Here is a 21,392-nt window from a genome sequence, read left to right as displayed (position 1 = left end):
TGTATCTAGCTTCTTGTGACCCCTAGAATCGATGCCACGGACATCATCTCCGCGAGCTGACCTGCAGTGGGCCCCCTTTTCTGTGACTGCAGCCAGCCTCTCTGTCATCCTGACCCTCCATGGACCCCTGCCGCAAGACTCTCTGTCATGTCTGTCACCACCACCTCCTCATTTACCTCCTCGACCCTCCTGACTTCAATAATCTTGCATTTACTGGTGTATCGTGGTCAATGCCCCACAGACTTGAGGGTGGGTTGGGGTTAATAGGTTAGGTGGGTTGGTTTGTGTCATTTATTCCCATTTATTCCAGTTCATTAAAACAACTCACAAGTAATAGGTGTAGCGGCCTTCAGATATCAAGACTTGATAATTAAGGTAATTCTATCAATCATTAAATCACAGAATTCTTAAAAGTGAAAAACCTCTAAAGTTTCCCTGTTGTCTCTAAAACTGGGTGGTGCCCGGACTTAAATTTAAACTCAAATATTGTAAGTTTAGATGTCTTTTTGGAAGTTAGACTTGTGTTCTGGTATAATGCTGGCATTCTGCTGTTAACAAATTAGTTAACCATTATTAAACACAGATTTACACTACAGGTTCAATGAAAGACATGGGAAGAACAGAATCTTATGTGTGTGTATCAACATATTTGGACTGTCAGAAATAAAATCAGAGGAGACATATCATCTAACCGGCAATGTCATTTTTGAGCTGCTGGATAATGGAAAAGACAACCGTCACATGCAGGACAGGTTAAAGCTGCAGGACTGCAGACATGAGCCAATCTAGTTCAAAGCTGTCTCATGACCCATTTGAGGTCTTTAATGCAATTAAAGCAAAACAAAAAACACTAGGAATGAACTTTAATATTGAGACATGTTTTGAAACAAACAACAATGAACTCTGCCACCAGAGAGCAGAAAACCAGAGATAATATATTTAAAAAGCTATAATGGTGCTATTGACTGTATCTCTTTTTTTTTTCTTTTCCTCTAAACCCATTCTTTAACTGGGGCTTTGTGTTTTGCTGGCTATGCCAGTCTCCACCCAGGGGTTATAAACTAGCCCTGTCAGGCGATTAAAAAAAAAAAATCTAATTAATTACAGTATTTGTAATTAATTAATATTATTAATCACATTTTAATCTCATATCTGGGTCCCAAAATGAAGAATTTGAATTCCAGGACATTAAAATTACATTAAAAGACATTAAAAAAAAACATTTAAAAATAAGGTGGGACTATATACAACACATTTTTAGGTACCCTGAGGCATAAGGAACACATGAAAAAAGTGTTATGGTTCTATGTTTACAAAATCTACACAGTCCTGCACCTAAGATAAGCTGATTTGATTTTTAGGACGTTTTTTTGCTTCTGTCAAATTTTTACTCGATGTGGACTCAATTTTCACTGCAATATGAACTTCTATACTTCTATGAGGTCAGGAGAACCAGGGCTAAAGGCTAAAAACTGTGAGGAACTACGTACAAACACTTTATTCAAGTCTTGGATCAAAGAAAAGTGAAGTATTTTCAGTTTAACATGCTCTGAACACACAAACTGTTGCTCATTGGTGCAGAGCAGCCCCAAGCTGAACATGACACCAGGAAGATGGAAGGAAATTTTCAAAGAATTCTTTGCCCCGATGGATCCCATTATACAGACGTCCGCTGCACGGTTTTGGATCTAAATATCTCCTGAAACACTGCTTGGATCAGGAAAACCTTCTGGGTGAGTATTTTGTTCTACTTCACTCTATAAACAATGTAAAAGCTGTGTAAACCAAACTTATCCTTTAACAGCGCTCTCTCTTCCCCCCGGTTCAAAGCATGTTGCTAGATGTGATACATTCAGGGACCGTCGGAAATTTGAAAATCTGACGAGAACACCACTTTTTTCATGTAGGACAAACGGTTTGTAAATGCTAGACATTTGAAGATAAGTGCGTCTTTGAACAGCTCATGGGTTTGGGATCCAGATTAATCTGCGTTAATTTTTATGACTCGTTAATTTGCGGTGTAATTAATTAATCTAATTAATGCGTTTAAGTGACAGCCCTATTATAAACATTAATTTTCTTCACTCTCCGGAGAGCGCAGAAGATGAACCTTCCCCATCATTTGCTGGCTGCTCAGTTGAAGGACCATTGAATGACCTCAAGACTGTTGCCGGGGCATTAATGATTATGTTCAGCCCAGACACAGCACTGAGCAGCTGCTTCGCGTGTGCAATGATGGCCGAGTGTCACAACGGAGGGTGCACCTCATTAGACACAGCTCTCACCTCCTGTGCAGTATGCTGACTGCAGGTTTCAGGCAGCCACCTGTCAGTTTAGAATTATTCTAATAATTATATCTTATCATACTTTAGGTGGTCAAAACAAAACTGGCTGGCTCATGTCATAAATCTGACAGTGGTTTTGCCCTCACACTTGTTTTATCTGCAGAGTAAAAACACTACTACATTTTTATTGGTGATTGATGCCCATTACAATTACTGTGTGGTGGGTAAAGCTCTTTCATTAAAGAGCCTTTTCATGGTAAACTTTGGAGCCACCGCAGAGGATGTGCAGAGGAGTTAACTGCTTTGTTTGGAGGAGAAAATGGATTTACCCACAGTGGGCTAATTGTTGAGCTTAATGCATTTAGTGTCACAGAGCGAATCAGAGACTCAAGTGCAGGACAACAAGGACACACAGCAGACCAGGGGCCCGTACTACGAAGCTGGATTAAGTCATCCAGGATAACTCTGCGACAACTCGTTGAACTTCACCGGATCTCTGTTATCCAGCTCTGCTGTACTACGAAGCTTGTTATCAACTTGATAAGTGAATCCGGCTGGGATCTGGCCCCGGTGCATTTTCCACAATGGAGAAGAGAGCAGCCTACTTTACGGCGGAGGAACAGCAAATAATCCTGCAAAAATATGAGGAGTACCACAGTGTTAACCAGGCCAGGAGCAACACGACTGCGGCCGCGAGAAGCCGGAGTGATTGCTGGCAAAAAATCGCCGACTCTGTGAATGTGTAAATTCCAAAAATGCTTATATAAATAGACCTATCTCATCATGTGACTACACGGGCAGTTAGGTCCTTATTCATTCAAGTTGTCAGTCAGTGTGTGTGTGATCAGCATCATATCTGACCTCATAATTAGAAAGAGTCCACTTTCCTACAAATCCCAAGGAAAATGCTCATTACAGGCAGTTTGTATTACAGATGCAATAGCAGTGGGGAAAAAAGGACGTGGGGGCAAATAAAACATAAATATAAAAACATCCTTCAAAGTGCTCAGTATGAAAGATTCCATTTGCACACATTTCTACTTTTCCCTGACACTGTCTCAGTTATGATGATCAGTAAGATATTGTTTGTTCACAGCCCATTAGAAGAATGTTGGGCCAAAAAGACATGGCGTGGTCCCCCAGAGGACTTCACTCCGGCTGAGCAAATTGGTGACTGTGAGGTCTTATATGCCTGCCCGAGAGAACCAATTGGTCAGCGGGCGGTCTGTCACACCCCCTGACCTCTTATCCTGGAACTTAACCTGCTCCGGACCAGGTTTGGCGTTCAGCATCAGTTACCAGGGCAACGTGTCGGGATAAAAAGAGATCCACAATCATAGTGCAGAAAACCCGAAACTTATCCAGGAAGTTAACTCTCTAAGAGCTAATCCAGCTTCGTAGTACAGGCCCCAGGGTATGCAACAGTCTGGCTCCGAGTGGTGGCTGCAGACTGATCTTAAGGTAGAGGAAGGGAACTGCTGGTGATTACCAACCGCCTGCACCTGCTTGCACTCCACACACCTCACTCACGCCCACCTGGGAAAAGGAAAAGAGAGAAAGGAGTGGGGAAAAGGAGAGGCTGCCACTAAGCAGAGCTGGAGGCCCTGACATTTAGAGGGAGGGAAGAAAAGCTTTTGTTCTAGGTGTGGCCTGCCCTCTTTATCTACAAGTCAGTTATATCCAGAGTCAGAATCTTCCACAGAGCCTGAGGGACAGGGATCCTTGGTGACTGTGGACGTTCCACCTGGAGCCAGGATGTTAGCAGGGTTCCTCTTTCTGCTCCTCCTCACAGGTGAGCTGCTCTCTCCCCTTTGATGCATGCTGCTGTGGGAATCTACTCTTTGATTCAGACTTTTCATACACATTCATGAGTGAAGAGTGGATTTCATTGAAGCAAACTGCTGTCAGAGTCTCAGTACGCTGTGATTTTGTTTTGTGATGTTAACAGCTGTACAGTAATTTTAAGCCCAACTTCAGAATGCAGCTGTTTGTACTCATTTAAAGTCACGCTGCATTTCTTGAGAGGTCTACTTTTTCTGATTTGTGTTTCTGTCTTCAAAAATTCTGTTGCCAAAGACTTCTGAAACAATTTTGGGTGAAAGATGGATTCAAGGAAGTCACCCTGGGCTGAACATTGTCTGATTCATTCCCTGAGTTACTCATGGGCTGTTTCCCAAAGCCCAGGTACCTTGCCTTGCCTTGCCTTTGAAGGCAGTGCCTTTGAAGCCACTTCCTTCCAATCCAAGGCAAGTGTCCTGCCTCTGCTCAAAAGGAGATGCTAATGGAACAGCCCACAAAGGCATATTTTTTACCATCAGATTCCTGTCACAAATGTATATGTAATTGGAGTTATATTGTCTCACATAACGTGTTGCACTTTGAACAGTGCTTGGAAAGTTTATACAAACGTGAGAATAGACCTTATGCTCAGGCAGCTACAAATATTGTCATGTCTTGCCACTTGTGTACGCTTTTTGCTTTTTTATTGTCACATCATTGACTCTCTGAAGGTGCAGCTTCTCAGTAATTATAGTTATGTGAGTGACACACAAAATAGTTAAGTGTTGGACATGGTATAAGTTGTTATTTTCAGAGGTGTATTTTGTTACTTACATTTGAATTGGAATTTACTGCGCGCCTCCACTGGAGCTTCTCTCTGGTGCATTTTTTCCTTCCATTATTTTTCCTTTTTTGTAGATTCATGCATTGCATGTTGGGTATTTATAGCCGTGGCAAGGCAGCGAAGGATACACCTGTGTATCCTTGGTCAATTAGCCACATGCTAACCAAACAGAGGACATATGCCTCCGGAGGACATGAACATTGGAACAGCACTTGGGCAGCGACTGATGATGTGGATGCCTGCCCACGCCCACATCAGACCAAGGCAAGGCCAGGTACCTGGGCTTTGGGAAACAGCCATGGTGTTTACTGTACTTGTGTATTTCATAACTTTTGTACTTGTGGTATATTATAAGGTGTTCTTGAGTGTCTTGAAAGGCACCATTCAAATAAAATGTTTTTGTTGTTATTTAGTAGCACTTTTTCAGCTGATCTGTGAAGATAGAGTCATGTTTTCTATTAGGTAAAAACTTCTTTCATTTCCAAAACTGTTGTGTGTTTAAAAAACTTACCAAGTCAAAGTTTCAGAGAATATTTCTTTGGGTAACCACCTTGTCATCTATACAAAAGCTGAGTTTTTATGGTGTGTGCCATATCCAACCAGAAATCTATCCCATGGGACAAAAATAAAACCAGAGCTTATCAGAACTTAACTGAAGAGTGTAGTTTTTCCAAGTTGAAAAGTGATCTATCAAACTATCATAACAAGTGATTTAAGTGAAGCTGAACTTGACATAAAGTGTCAAAATGAAATGAATATAAAAGAGGATAAAGACCAAGTTCACTGCAGGAGCTTCTGAAAAAGCAATGACCTGTTAGTCAGTGAAGGCCAAGACAAAAAGCTGGTCTCATGATCAAATCTTTATTTCAATTTCAGTTGAGCATGAAAGGACATACATGAATTTTTTTCCTAAAGGGCTTAAAATGATTATTGGTTAGCCAAGCACTCTTTGGATGAAACATTGTTTGCTTAAAGCATGTACTGTCAGTGTTTCTCTTTGTTGTTGTTAGGAACTTGTTGAAGTTCAAAAGTTGTGATACTGTGACAATGAGAACATTTTCTGGATAAAGCATAAGCATCAGTCACAGAAAGCACATAGAAAATAAACAAAACCAAATCTCAGTGCAGAGAATATGAAGTCAGCCTTAGCTATGCTCTAAAAACATGCAGTCATTACAACTTATGCCAAAGTCTATGAAAGAAGCCTTCAATCACAAAGTCAGAGTATGTTAGCCAAGCTAGCCTACAGCAAACCCCATGCCACTGATGACAAACATATAAACCTCTGTTCATTTTTTAAGATAACCAAAGAAAGGGGAACATCATATATCTGAATGATTTTTAAGTCTTATATCTGTGGTTTTTTTTTAAAAAAAGCTGTACTTCCTGTTTGTTCTCTGTCATCAAACCTCAAGTAGTGGAAACGCTTACCGAAAAATTCCACAAAAGGCCCTCCCAACTGATAGAACTGTTTTGAATACACATCCAAGCCCATGATTTATTTTCTTGATCACTGAAGGCGATTTCTCACTTTTCCTTCTGGCTTCAGCCTCATACTTTTCCTGCAGCTTTTTTTCCTGCTCTCTCAACTCTTTCTCATACTTTTCCTGTTGTTCTCTCAGCTCTCTTTCTTTTTCCTGCTCTCTCAACTCTTTCTCATACTTCTCTCTCAGCTCTCTTTCTTTTTCCTCTCGTGCGCGCTCTGATTGCATCGCTACCTCTTTCCTTTGTCTCTCACAAGCCATTTCCTGTTCTTTTCTCCTGAACTCCTCTCTCTCTGTCATTTCTCTCTGCATATAAATTTCATACTGGTACTGGATACTCCTCAACTCGTTATCATAGAATTGCTGAGTTTCCCTCTCTAGTTTTTCTCTGTCTTTACGGATCTGCTCTTCTCGCTCCTTCAGGATGCGTTGTTTCTCCTCCTCCCTGACTTTCCTTTCTCTCTCTATGTCAGCTTTGAGTTGGTCTGTGATTCTCCTCACTTCCTTTTCATACTTTTGCTGAATTTCCCTTTCTAGTTTTTCTCTTTCTTTGTGGATCTGCTCTTCTTTCTCCTTCAGGATGCGTTGTTTCTCCTCCTCTATCGCTCTCTCAGCCTCTTGGAACATCTGGTTGGTGTAGTGACTCCCTCCGTTCTTCTGAACTATATTTCTGATCTTGTGGAGCAGCACAGTCACCTGTGAGGGATCTTTTATCTTATTATTGAAGACATGGTACTGGCCGTTGCATCTGGCCACAAGATGCTGAAGCTCTGGACTTTCAGCCAAGAACTTCTCAATGGTGGTATCTTCCAACTGGTCCCCTCCAGTGAAGAGAACCATGCTGTATCTGTCTGCAGCCTGGCCAAAGATGTCTTGAATCCATTGAACCGTCTGTTTCTCCTCCTCAGTGTATCTGCCCAACCTGATGACCACCAGGAACATGTGAGGACCAGGAGAGGCGTAAGAAATGCACTGGCTGATGTCTTTAGCTGTCTTTTCCATGCTGAACCTGGTGTCAAACAGACCTGGGGTGTCGATAACAGCCATCTTCTGTCCATCCACTGTGCCTTGGCCCTTGGAACAGTCCACGGTTAGGGACTTTGAACTGAACTTTGATTCAAAGCATTCTCTTCCCAGGATGGTGTTTCCAGTGGCACTCTTACCATTTCCTGTCTTCCCCACCATCACTATTCTCAGCTCCTCATTGTTTGTTATGAGTTGTCCTGTGTGAAATAAAAGGAATGAGAGGTTCAATAAAAACAACTACACATTGATGAGTTCCAAGACGCAAAGAAGGGAAATCATTTGAACCATCCACTTGAATCCTTTTACTGACAACATAGATTCATTTTGTAAGTCAGCTCCTAAATGTTCCACCAGAGGGTGCATTAATATCTTTATAACAAATCAGAGGTGTATTACTTAAGAAGTGCCTTCAAACTAGGCCTGGGTAATATGACAAAAAATGTTATCATGAAAAAAAAAATTCTTATCAGTTGATATCGATAATTATCAACTTATTTTTTCTTTCAAATTTGAAGTCTGATTTTTGCCCCTGAGAGAAAGTTGACAACACTAGATGCTGCTTTTGTACTTTAACCAATCTTTAATGTCAGAACATGACAAACTAGCACTTCACAATATGAGGAACATTGCACAAAGTATGAGGTAGACATGCAATCCTAAAATACACACACACACACACACGTATATATATATATATATATATATATATATATATATATATATATATATATATATATATATATATACACACAAACTAATTTTAATTTACACTCAGCAACAAGTTAAAGTCTTTTGTGCATAAAGTCTTAAGGTGTCTGACAATGTCAACAAAATAAATAATCAAAAGAAAATGTTCAGTTTCAAAAAATTTAATAAATAAACAAACAACACAGCCATTGCTTTAGAGGTTACGGGCCAGAAAAATAAGTCTGTCCACAATATCAGGCTTTAATGCTGCTCTGTGACAGGCCACGATATTCCCTCCTGTACTGAATACCCTGTCACACCTGTCAGATGGGAAGTTGGTTGCAGGGATACACAGATAGCACCTTGCTAGCCGGCTCACTCATGGAAAGTTTTTTCATACATTTTCCACCATTCTGGGGGTTTGGTCTGCATCTTGAGCTTTTAGGTAGCTCTCAAGCTCTGCCTCAACTGACTGCAAATCAGTGATTCCTGTGCTGCTGAGGTGTGGCTTCTTAAAAAAGCTAGCCAGTAACTTTTGCTACTTCTTGGCAGGTAGCTGTGCTGTAGCAGCTTCTCCTTCTGCCTCTTCTGAAGCCTGTGAAGTAGAAGGACCTCCTTGGTCCCCCTCCCAAACCTCAGACACCACTCTCATTTAATGGCCTCAATCTTGTCTGGCTTGATATATTGGCTCTTGAGTCTCGGATCAAGCAAGGATGCAATGTCCAGCAGGTCTGTTTCCTCACCATCATATTTGTCATTGAGATAGTCCATGACCATTTTCTTGATGTCTTTTGTGGGCTGAGTATCATCATTTGAGGGGTGAAGAATATTTGTTCTAAAGAGGTGCAACACAGGCTTCAGGTATGACACACTCACATATGATTCACCAGAGAGGGAATCTGTGAACTCAATAAGTGGCTTTAAGGCTTCGTTCACTGATTTAGGAACATCCATATCCTGCCAGGTGGGCATTGAGTGCCTGTTTTTTGTCAGCACTAAGGGCCTGAGAGATGGCTTTGTGTTGCTCCACCACCCTTGCCACCATCTTCTGTCATGAGCCCCACTTAGTTGGTGACTCTGTCGCCAGCTTGTGCTGGGGTAGATTTAGGTCTTCCTAAGCAGCGGCAAGGACTCTCTTCTTTTTCCATGAGAAGGAGAAGGCTGACACAACTTTTTTACACAGGCTCAAGGCTCGCTCCACCCTCTTATCCTTCCACATCGTCTCTGTGGAAGAAGATTAAAGGGAATAGAGATGTTGAATAAAATATTTCGCTGCAAAGAAAAAATGTGACAAAAACATCCAACTAAAACAACAGAATGTTGACAAAACAAAACAAAAACTAAACAAACATAAGAACCTATCAATATTTAAATCAGTATGCTACATCTATTTCAGTTTCAAATAGGTCTCAAATATGCTCAAAACTTCATCCTGGAAGTTGGAAATAATGTAAATTGATTTTTTTTTTTACAACTTTAACTTACCAACAGCACTGTGTAGTCTATGTCCAAAACACTGCAGCCAGGGCCGTAACCAGGGTTTCAAAATTGGTGAGGTCCAGACCTTGACCCCCCCAACCCACACCCACACCCTAACCCACGCACATAAACTCGTGTTATAAAATCAGTTTTGACCAGTAGTAGCTAAAAGTTCCTTTATATTAGACTGCATACAATCATACAGTGCATGATGGAAGTTTACTATGGGTTGTTAGCGTAACAGTAATGGACATTTGAGCAAATGAGGAAGAGAGAGATTTTCTGTTGTTAAGACTTTAGAAACCTATTCTCATTGAGACATTGAGATGAGAGGGGAAAAATCCCTTTTTATCAGTTTTTGCACAATTCACACCAAAATGTCACCTTAAATAACAGATACACTGCCAAGTGGATTGCACTACACACATTTAAAAACACACAGAGGGACGTATTAGAAAAAAAATGTTTTATTTGGCTTAGTCTAAGTCTTGGCTTTGTTTTAGTTATAGTCAGGCAGACAGGCAGTCAACAATGTGATTCCCTCTGCTTCTCCGTTCAGTCAGCAAACTGTGCTTCCTCGTGTGCTCCTCTCTGCGTTTGCCCTTTGAAATGACATAGAACACACAAACGTTAAGTAATAATGCTCATTCTTAGTGCAATAGGTAAATATTTGTATAATCATCTATATATCTATCTATCTATCTATCTATCTATCTATCTATCTATCTATCTATCTATCTATCTGCATAGATACATATACACATTAAAAAAAATTGTCAAGGCTCACATTACTTTGCTGTGATATGATCTGTAAATGTAATCGATGCAAATTTAACCCATGAAAGTAAATATATAAATAAACTATACATTAAAAACTAAACTATACTATAAAAAAAACAATTGTAAAATTTGGTGTTATATTGGTACAGACTAGTCAATGACATCCACTGATTCTTTTATTAAGAGCATTATTGGTTGTTCAAAAGCCAGAAACTCTTAGCAGATTCTCTCACCTTTTTGACATGTTTTGTAAACAAAACAATCTGTTTTAAAAAACTGAGACTGTCAGTTCTTGTCATAAAAGCAGCACAGAAAATTCCACATTTGATAGAAAAAATGGAAATTCAAACTAAATCAGTATTGTCAACATATCAATAAAAAATAACTGTTTTAACTAGTGAGCTTTAACTTTTTTGAACTGTATGCTTTGAGTATGTTGCCATGGTTACCTAACGGTTATGCCAGTCCAGCACTTTAAACTGGCATCAGGGGGGACTGTAATCAGGCAGTTTAACCGGAACGTCTATTACCCATTTAAAGAAGGTTTAAACCCAGTCTGAATCAGTATTCACACAGACCATGGGATAAAATGAAATGAATTAAATCCTGCTGAAATATCAGCGGGTTTGGACCTCGGATCAAACCCCCGGCTTCCTCCTCCTCTTTCTAAAGAGTGATATACTGCTGTATCAGCACAGCCCGAAAATATCGGACCTGTCTGCATGAAGGTTTACAAGACACTGTCAGATCGTGTTGGTCAAAAACACCCGAAGGTCTGGCTTCATTTACAGCGGGCTGCTTGTTCGTAAATAATAAAGAATCTGTCACTCACCTCACGGTGCCATTCTCTGCTTCCTGTCAAGTGCGTTCAAAGTCACTGCAATTACAGGCTTCGTCAGATAACTTCCTGCATGCCGCGGTTTCAAAATAAAAGCTCCCCGGTGTTTATATGTTAGATGCGCTTTTAGATTTTTTTTTTTTTCTCTGAAATTTCTACCGAGGTCCGGACCTCAGTGACCTCATAGCTGGTTACGGCCATGACTGCAGCCATGTCCATATGTTGTGTGAAGCCTTTACTATGTTTGCCCAACTGTCAGTTGTGATGCATACTTGTTTGTGTTCAGTCAGGCCCCAGAAAGACAGTGCTTCAGTCATTCCAGATGCAATGATTTCGCCGGTATGGTCTTCAGGAAAGTAAGCTGGTTACTGACACTTGCTCTGTAGTTTCCAGTCACTGTCTACAAAGTGAACCGTGAGGCTCATATAAGGCTCAGATGATTGGCTAGACCACATGTCACACGTAGTAGCCAAGGATGAGACTGTATGCAGCTACCACTCCAACCTCTCTCTTCACTTAGTGTACATCAGGGGAAGTGCAGTCAGTGAAAAATGTTTTCGTCCAGGGAGCTCGTATCATGGGTCAAGTACTTTAACAAGTTTCTTGAATCCCTGATTTTCAACAGTGCTAATAGGTAGCATGTCTTTTGCGATGAAAAATGCAACTGTGTTTGTAATGTCTTTGTGTCTTTTCATAGTGCTGGAAAACGCTGTAATAAGGGTTTGTTGCTGCTTGGGCTCAACACTCACTGGCCCGGTGCTTGTTGAGGGTCCTCTAGCACTCGTTTGGGACTGTATTTTTTTTCCTTCTGCGTATTCTGTTCAAAGTTATTTTTAGTGACTGAAATTTTAACATTATACACATTAACGTGTACACACAAAAAACATTGTATACATTGAATAACAACCCCACCCCCACTCCCTACCCCACCTTATCCCCCCTAAGCTGTCATTCCTGTATAAAAGCTCTGCACTACTTGGGAACATTTCGTTGGTGGCTGAGATACAAAACTATCTGTTGAGGCACGTAGTGGTAAGTAAATAAATAAATAAGATAAACATACATAAATACATAAAAAATGAATTAATAGAATACCGATGTATAGAAAAGATGGTACAAATAAATACAAAGGAAGTTTAAAAAAAAGACATAAAAATAACAAATGAGTAAAGTCCGGAAGCAGCATGAACAGGCCATAAAATAGAGTGTGTCAAGGGCTAAAGCAAGGACAATGAACTATTTATTCCTGCAAAAGTGTGGAGGGTTCGCTAAAAAATGTAAGGTTCATTAAATTTCTTTTCAGAACCATGTAGTGTGCATCTGATCTTTTCAAGTTTCAAATTAACAATGACATCCCTTATCCAGTGAGAGATCGAAGGTGGGGCAGTATCCTTCCATCTCATAAGTATCAGACGGCGCGCCAAAAGGGTGGTGAAAGCTACAACTCTTTTACCCCCAAATGGTAACTGTGTACCCTCAGGAACTACTCCAAAAAGAGATACCAGAGGATCTGGATTAATTCTAACAGTAAAAATAGTGGAAAGGGTTTCAAAAATGGCTTTCCAGAACCCCTCTAGGTTAGGGCTTAACCGAAACATGTGAATTAATGTTGCTTCCTCAGTCTTACATCTGTCACAAGTAGAATTAGTTTGCGGATACATTTTTGCTAGTTTGGATTTAGACAGGTGTGCACGGTGCACTACTTTGAACTGGAGCAATGAATGACGAGCGCACATTGATGAGGAATTAACTGTTTTCAAAATTCTAGCCCAGTCTTGCATATCAATTGTCATTTGGAGGTCTTGCTCCCATGCATTCAAAATACCAGATATAGAACTGTTATCTAGTTTCGAGATTAGTCCAAGTAATGATGTAATTGTGCCTTTGTCTGCAGGATTACGGGACATAATGTTATTTATTATATTATCTGAAGGTTTTTGGGGAAATTGTAACAAATATTCTTTCATTTAATGCCTTATCTGTAAATATCTGAAAAAATGTGAACCCGGTATATTGAATTTCTTGGATAATTGTTCAAAGGAAGCAAATGTATTGTTGATAAATAGATCACTGAAACTCTTCAGGCCTCTCCCGTGCCATATGTTAAATGATGTATCCTGCATTGAAGGTAAAAAGAGATGGTTAAAAGCTATTGGACTAGAAAGGCACATGTCAGGTAAATTGAAATGTTTCCTGAATTGAGAGTAAATTTTAAGTGTTTGATTAATCACAGGAGAGATGATGGACGCGGTTGATGGTAGGGGAAGGGGCGAACCAACTAGGGCTGGTAAAGAAATAGAGCTACAGAGATTAATCTCCAACTTTACCCAGGTCGGACAATTATTGTCCAAATGATGATGAGTCCAGTAAGATATACACTGCAAGTTTGACGCCCAGTAATAGTATCGGAAATTTGGCAGGGCCAAACCTCCTTCGTTCTTTGGTCTTTGTAGGTAATTTTTGCGTAAGCGAGGCCTTTTACCAATCCATAGGTATGATGAAATTACTGAGTTCAACCTTTTAAAGAAAGTACCAGAAATAAATACAGGTAAACACTGGAATATGTAGAGATATTTTGGGAGTACAGACATTTTGATTGTGTTGACTCTGCCGATAAGTGACAGGAAGAGAGGGGACCAGTTAGACAGATCTTGTTTGGTTTGAGTTTGCAGTTTTGTGAAGTTCTGTTTATAAAGGTCTGAAAAATTCCTAGTCACTGTGATACCAAGATACTTAAATGAATCTGATGATATTTTGAGAGGCAACCTGGTGTTCTCAAAGAATGTCATATCCAAATTTAGTGGGAAGATCTCACTTTTGTGTAAGTTAAGCTTGTAGCCCGATATCTTACCGAACTGTTCCAATAGATTTAGAGCTGAAGGAATCGCTGTCTCTGCACTTGACATATACAGGAGGAGGTCATCAGCGTACAATGATACCTTATGTTCTATGCCCCCTCTCACTATGCCTGGGATAGAACTGTTAGATCTAATGGCCAAAGCCAGAGGTTCAATGGCCAAAACAAAGAGGAGGGGGCTCAGGGGGCACCCCTGACGAGTACCCCGGTGTAAAGCAAAGGGCTTTGAGAACACATTGTTGGTCAGAACCATAGCAGAAGGACCAGAATACAGGAGTTTGATCCATGATATGAATGTTTTGCCAAATCCAAACCTTGCCAATGTTTCAAATAAGTAGTTCCATTCCACTCTATCGAATGCCTTCTCTGCATCCATGCAGAGAAGGCATTCAGAGACCCCCTGGCAGGGAGAGTACATTATGTTAAACAACCGTCGGATATTAAAGAAGGAGCATCTTTGTTTAATGAAGCCAGTTTGGTCAGTAGATATTATATTAGGCAAAACATTATCCAAGCGACACGCCAAAACTTTAGCTAGCATTTTGTAGTCTGTAGTTAGCAGGGAGATAGGCCTATAAGATCCACAGTTTAAAGGGTCTTTGTTCTTTTTTGCCAATAATGTTATACATGCTTGGTTGAGAGTAGATGGGAAAACTCCAGCTTCAAGCAAATATGAATACAGAGCTGAAAGGATAGGGGTTAGCTGTACAGAGAATGTGGCATAAAATTCACCTGGCAAGCCATCCAGACCTGGTGATTTCCCTTTTTGAAGGGATTTAATGGCATCCATGATTTCGTGTTGGGAGATTGGCTTATCAAGATCAGAAATTTGGTCTGGGGAAAGGGAAGGGATGTTTAAGCCCCTAAAAAAGTCCTACATGTCCTCTGAGTGAGGAGAGCTAGAAGTGTATACATTGATATAATATTCCTGAAAAACACTGTTAATTGCTTGTCGGTCTGTGGTGATCCTGCCATCCTGAGTATTCACCTTACTGATAATTTGTTTGGCTCTGGCACCTCTCAACTGTCTAGCCAAAATTGCCCCTGCCCTCTCTCCATGTTCATAAAAGTTGCTTCTATTTCTGAAGAGTAGGTTTTCAATAAAGTATGAGGAGATCTGATCATATTCTGCTTTAAGTTTTAATCTTTCTTTATATAAGTCTGGGGATGGATTGTGTGCATAGGTTTTATCTAATTCAGCTTTTCGTTTATTGATTTCTATTTGTTTTGCTTGTGGCTTCTTTTTCTTATAGGCTGTAAAAGATATAATTTGACCTCTCACATATGCTTTAAGTGTCTCCCAAACAGTTGAAACCGAGACTTCTGGGGTCATATTGATTTCTAGAAATAAGGAGATTTGTTCTGAAATAAATTTAACATAGTTTTCGTCTGATAATAAAAGGGAATTCAACCTCCAGTTTCTACGGTTTGCCTTTGTTCCTGGTAAATTTGATTTCATTACAAGTGGAGCATGGTCAGATATTATTATGGTTGAATATTCACACATGGATACGTATGGGGTTAATTTCTTATCGGCAAAAAAGTAGTCAATTCTGCTATAGGAATGATGAACATGAGAAAAAAATGAATATTGTTTGCTTGTTGGGTGTAAAGAACGCCATACATCAGATATACCTAATTCAGACAGAAAAGAATTTATACAGGAAGCTGACTTAGATACTGAATATCCAGCTCTGACTGACGACCTGTCCAGAACAGGGTCCAGACATAGATTGAAATCTCCTCCCATAATTAGGAGGTGAGAGTTTAAATCTGGAAGTTGTTTAAAAAGGTGATGGAAAAACTGGGCATCATCTGTATTAGGGGCATATATATTTGCCAACATGACTTTAGTGTTGTAAAGTTGGCCTGTAACTATGATGTAGGGCCCATTAGGATCTATTATAGAGCTAGAAGGGGTCAAAGTCACACGCTTATCCATCAGTATGGCTACACCTCTTGCCTTTGCCTGGAAAGTAGTGTGAAAAATTTGTCCCACCCAACCACATTTTAAGTGAGCATGATCTAATCTGCAAAGGTGCGTTTCCTACAGGAAAGCGATCCCTGTCTTCAGATGTTTTAGATGTGTTAATACTTTTTTCCTTTTAACTGGGTGATTAAGACCCTTGACATTCCAACTGATAAGGTTAAGATCCATAGCCATGGTGCATCTGTGGACTTGGTGTGCTTCTATACATTGAACAAAAAGTATGCCAATAACAGATGTGCCAAGTAATCGTATTCAGAACAAAACCAATCACATAGCTGGGAGTGACAGCAAAACAAAAATACCCTTCCCCTAACACTAAGGTGAAATCATTTGTCTGAACTAACAACACACCTTCCCTAACTAACTTATGAACTTCCAACCTGGTGCTCCTCTCTAACTAAAACCTCTGCTCCACAAACACATTCAAGGTGATGAAAAAGTACCCCACCTGGAATAGGGGCTGGATATGGTAAAAATAAAAAACAGGATAAACAAACAGGTGAAAATGATCCCTAGAGTAGGAGGTACATACTGGGGTCATTTAACATTTGCTTAGATAAATAACTATACTTATCCAGTTCTAAGTGGAGATATAACTATGAGATGTAGGAAGAGTTACCAACTTAAAATAAGGAGCGAACCATTAACTTGTATTTAAATGGTACATAAAATGTGTATCTCCAGGTTTATCTCCGTGATAGTGGTCAAAGCTTACACAGATTGTATCATCAGGACGAGGTCGTTCATACCTGTAACACTACATTTGTGGTAGCGCTAACCGTGCAGTGATCCACTAGTCCAAACTAAGCCAATATGTAGTCATTCAGCCAGGATCCGGGATTGTTTATGAAGAGTCATTAAAGGCTTTGATGAATTTTTCCGCCTCTGCAATTGATCCGAGCCAGGTACGGGAGCCGTCGGTCTGCGTGATGCGGAGTTTGGCCGGGTAGAGAAGAGAGGGTTTTAGTCCCATCCTGTATTCTTTCCGCTGGTTGACCACCTCTGGAGAGTAGTCTTCGTAAATCCTAAAAGTGTGTCCCTGGTACGTCAGTGTGTTTTTTTTCCTTGCTTCTCGGACCAACAACTCTTTAATCTGGAAGCGATGAAAACAAAGCAAGACCGGCCGGGGTCTGCCCCCGGGACCCGGTTTAGGAGCCAGACTACGGTGTGCCCGGTCCAGCTCTGGTGCAGTAGGAAAGACTGCCTCGCTGAGGGCTTCTTTTAGTAGCTGGGAGAAGAATTTGGTGGGCTGTGCCCCCTTGATACCCTCGGGAGACCGACCAGCCGGACATTACTCCTCCTGCTCCTACCTTCCAGGTCAGTTAGCTTAGCCTGTAGCCTCTGGTTATTGGTCTGCATCAGGTCACAGGTAGCCTTCACCTTTTCCAGCCACTGATGTAGGGTCTCGGCATTTTCCTCCAGCGAAGTCAGTCTGTCGTTGTGGCCTGAAACAGTTGCTTGAAGCCCATCGATTTTCTCGTTCAGAACTTTAAATGATGTCTTAAACTTCGAAATTAGTGCAGCTTTATGGTCCGAAAGTAAAGCTTCCAGATCAGCTTTGCTAACCGCGGCGTTATCTCCTGTTTTCTCGTTTGGTTTAACGATTTTGGGAGCCATCCTAAGCAACAAAATGGGCTGAAAGAGACTGTACTATTACTTGGAGAATTACCAAGGGTTGTATTGTAGTTAAACACAGGTGGGGTTAACTTTGAAATTGTTATCTTGGGAGCTCGAGGTAAACGCGTCTCTACTCCATGTGTGCCGAACCGGAAGTCCCTTCTGCGTATTTTAACGGGTGATACTGTTTAAAATGTTGGAATAAGTTAGTCGTGTTGCCTGTCTTGGTTGGCACATGTTGTTGGCAACCAATGCAGTGCACGCCGCTCTGTTTTTTATCAGACTCTAAGTAGCCAAAATACCTCCAAACAACTGAAGATGAGGGGCCCCTCTTGTCCATGATTTTTTCAGAATGCTTTGAGTGGGTAGGCTCGGTGTTATCCTCCGTCTCATTATCGCTCATTTGGCTATGTTATAGTTTTTGCTTTCATGGTCTGTGTGAGCCGCTCTACCGTTATCCCTGCGAATTGATTGGCTGGTCCTCGTCACCTTCTTTTTTTCTTTAATGTTGGTCGGGAACTAAAGTTCACATCACATTACCACCCATCTTTTCTCCAGTGTTCGGGTGGTGTAAGTACAGTTTAAATCTACCGGCTTTTATTGAATGGGTCTTTACTGATCTGCTCAACAAAGTTCAATCTCTTAAAACTGAGGTGTGTGTGAGGTTTGTCACAAAATACTCAAAGGCGCGTAAAATTAAAAAATGCCATTATAGAAGTTGTGCTCTACAAAGCCAGCAGTGTGCCTGGACATATCGTTGGCTTCTAATCCCTCCAAGACCGACATGTCAGTCCAAGACCCATCGAGAACAGGAGACCCCGAGACCAAGACAAGACAGAGACCAAAGACTGCTGAGGCCGTGACAAGACCGAGACCACGAAAAAGTGGTCTCGAGAACTACAAGCCCAGCCGGGTCCAGGCTGTAACACTGATATCAGTAATTTTTTTAACTAGAAAAAGTCAGGGCCCTTTGGAATTCAAGGAGTCTTTCAAATCCCTGTGATAAATAGAAGAAAACAGAGGACTCTGGTGGTAAAAAGGAGAAACATATGTAGATTCGTAAATTCATCAAATTAGGTATCTGTTTCCTGTGAGTCACAGTTTGTCACAAAAATGTGGGATGAGGCCTCAAAGGCACTAAAAATTGCTTTATTAAACATCAGGTCTTTAGCAGGCAAAACATTTTTAAATAATGACTTTATTACTGAGCACAAACTTGATTTTATGTTTTTAACTGAAACTTGGTTGAGTGAAAATAACGGTGCAGCTGTTCTTATCGAGTCAACCCCTTCAAACTTCAGTTTTATCAGTGAAGCCAGGGCTCACAGGAGAGGAGGTGGAGTTGCAGTTTTATATAGCGACTCCCTCAAATGCAAACAGGTAAATTTTGGAGGTTTTTAGTCTTTTGAATATGTTGCTCTTCAGCTAAAGTCCACCTCTCGAGCCATGATCATAAATATTTTTAGGCCATCTAAGTACTGTGTGAGCTTTTTTTTGATGATCTCAGTGAACTGCTGTGATCAAGCCTCTGTTAAAAAAGAACAATTTAGACAAGACAGAGAAAAACGATTACAGGCCAATATCCAATTTATCATTTTTGAGTAAAATCTTACAGAGTAGTTTTTCAGCAATTACATAACTTTATGACACTGAATGACTGTTTTGATGTCTTCCAGTCAGGTTTCCGGCCTCATCACAGCACTGAGGCTGCTCTGGTTAAGGTGTTTAATGACATCCACCTGAACACAGACAGTGGTAGAGTTTCAGTAGTTGTGCTGCTCGATTTCAGTGCTGCTTTTGATACAGTTGACCATGACATACTGTTAAACCGACTAGAGATCTAGGTGGGACTTTCTGGCACAGCACTCAATTGGTTTAAATCTTAATTGAAGGACAGAGACTGTTTTGTGTCTATAGGTAATTGTACATCTCAGCAGACAAAAATAACATGTGGAGTCCCCCAGGGATCTCTCCTGGGGACTCTTTCTGTTTAACATCTATATGCTTTCACTGGCTCAGATTATAGAAAACAACAAAGTCAGTCACCATAAATATGCTGACGACACGCAGTTATACATTTCAATGTCACTGCGATCATGGCACCATACAGGCTCTGGGTAAATGTATAGAACAGATAAATGATTGGATGAGCCTAAACTTCCTCCAGCTAAACGAAGATAAAACTGAGGTCGTTGTTTTTGGAGCCAGACCAGATAGATTTACAGTCAGGAAGCAGCTCCAGATGTTAAAGCTATGGTCTATGATCTGAAACCCAGTTTGGCTGATGAGACATATTTGAAAAATGCAGCCTCACTCACCCCTCCCCTCCGTGTTCCAAGATCCCGCCCCCCAGCTCGTATGGCCCTTCTTCGCCTCCTAACAACACGGCCCCTCCGAAAGAGCAAGAAGCAGGCCGGCAGAAAATGTAACAAACAAGACAGTCATCCTCCTTGTAACACACAGTGGTAGCTTTTTCAATTAGACCGGCGCGATCAAAACCATGAATTAGCCGGCGAAGCAGGTCTGGTGTTGCCACTGCCAGCTGATCAGAGCAGAGCCGACTGTGGGCGAGGCTTTACCTTTCTCTGCGTGTCTTCACCAGCTCAGTTTACAATGCTAAAGATGTGTGGCTAACTTATGCTAAAATCTATTGACAGAGCTGACCTGTTCCGACCAGCAGCGTTCAGTCATTAGCCAGTACAGGCACAGACTAACCAGAGTTATTCCGCTGAAATCTCCCACTGTGGTAAACAAAGTCATTACCTGTTGCGGCGAACAGCTGTTTGCCAGCTGATACATGAAGCCCAGCCTCGGTTTCTCCGTGACGCGCACAATACACAGCCAAACTCCGTGTAAGATTTCTGTGGTTTTTAAGGAAGCACTCACCAGAGCAGGTAGGCACCTGTATCCACCCTGGAGCGGTCCCGGTGGGTTTTTAAGTAGTTCGGCATGAGTTCGGCTACAGTGGGAGTAGTAGTATCCACTGTTAGAGCTAATTAGTTTGTGTTTAGCCCTATGTGTAACTGTTGCGGCAAGCGTGGCCGTCCTGTCAGCTGGTGCGTGTGCACGTTAATTGCTCAGCTGTGTCGAATCAAGCAGGAGGAAAGGAGACGGTAAATGTGAGCAGGTCAGATCAGTTTGGGTTTCTCATCAAGCTATCTACTGAGCTGTGTGTGCACCAAAATCCAAGAACTGAACGGACAGGCGGTAATATCACACTTATATCTTTTGTGGATACAACAAGGCACTTGTTGTGGTGGTGAGCAGTGGTGTGCGGTCAGGGGAGGCAGGCTAACAAGAAAAAAATATATTTTTTTATAAAAATATATTTTTTTAGATGGATAAAAAAGTCAATTGCTGATTTGTCAATTAGAGGGAGGCTAACAGAGGGGACGGACAGCGTTTCGCGCTGGCTTCATGCTTGTAATGTGCGTTGGAGGCAGAGACTCAGAGAGAGAGAGAGAGAGAGACTGTTCACTTGAAATCACAACGTTTTGCATGCGTACTAAGGTCTCACGCTGATTAACGTGGGCATCGATGAGGCACAGCGCTTCTCTGCCTCAGCAGGTTGTAGTAACGCACCCTCTTTGAGGTCTCGCGATAGTTTTAGTGCAGACGTTTAATAGAGTATACCGGAGGTGCCTGGCCTGTGTTCTTGTGTTGTTGAGACACGGGTTGTTTTTGTTCCTATTTTGCTCTTGCTCCTGTGATGAAAATCCTGTAGAA

At 41.1% G+C, this 21,392-nt stretch overlaps 1 protein-coding gene across 1 annotated transcript in view; it reads right to left on the bottom strand.

Annotated features, from left to right (window-relative positions):
- Window positions 1-21,392, bottom strand: part of LOC141795209 (uncharacterized) — a 71,249-nt gene that overhangs the window by 16,573 nt on the left and 33,284 nt on the right. The window contains exons 2-4 of the mRNA XM_074676017.1: window positions 8,849-8,940; window positions 6,791-7,615; window positions 6,423-6,685 (exon numbers count right to left, since the gene is read on the bottom strand). Coding sequence (XP_074532118.1) covers window positions 6,423-6,685; window positions 6,791-7,615; window positions 8,849-8,940 — 1,180 coding nt within the window. The remainder of the gene's footprint in view (window positions 1-6,422; window positions 6,686-6,790; window positions 7,616-8,848; window positions 8,941-21,392) is intronic.

The sequence above is a fragment of the Halichoeres trimaculatus genome, unplaced genomic scaffold (assembly GCF_033239565.1).
Source record: "Halichoeres trimaculatus isolate MK-OKI-2021-1 unplaced genomic scaffold, fHalTri1.1 fHalTri1_scaffold_8, whole genome shotgun sequence".
Classification (NCBI taxonomy): domain Eukaryota; kingdom Metazoa; phylum Chordata; class Actinopteri; order Labriformes; family Labridae; genus Halichoeres; species Halichoeres trimaculatus.
The sequence above is the reverse complement of the archived record's forward strand: the minus strand, read 5'-3'. Positions and strand labels throughout refer to the sequence as shown.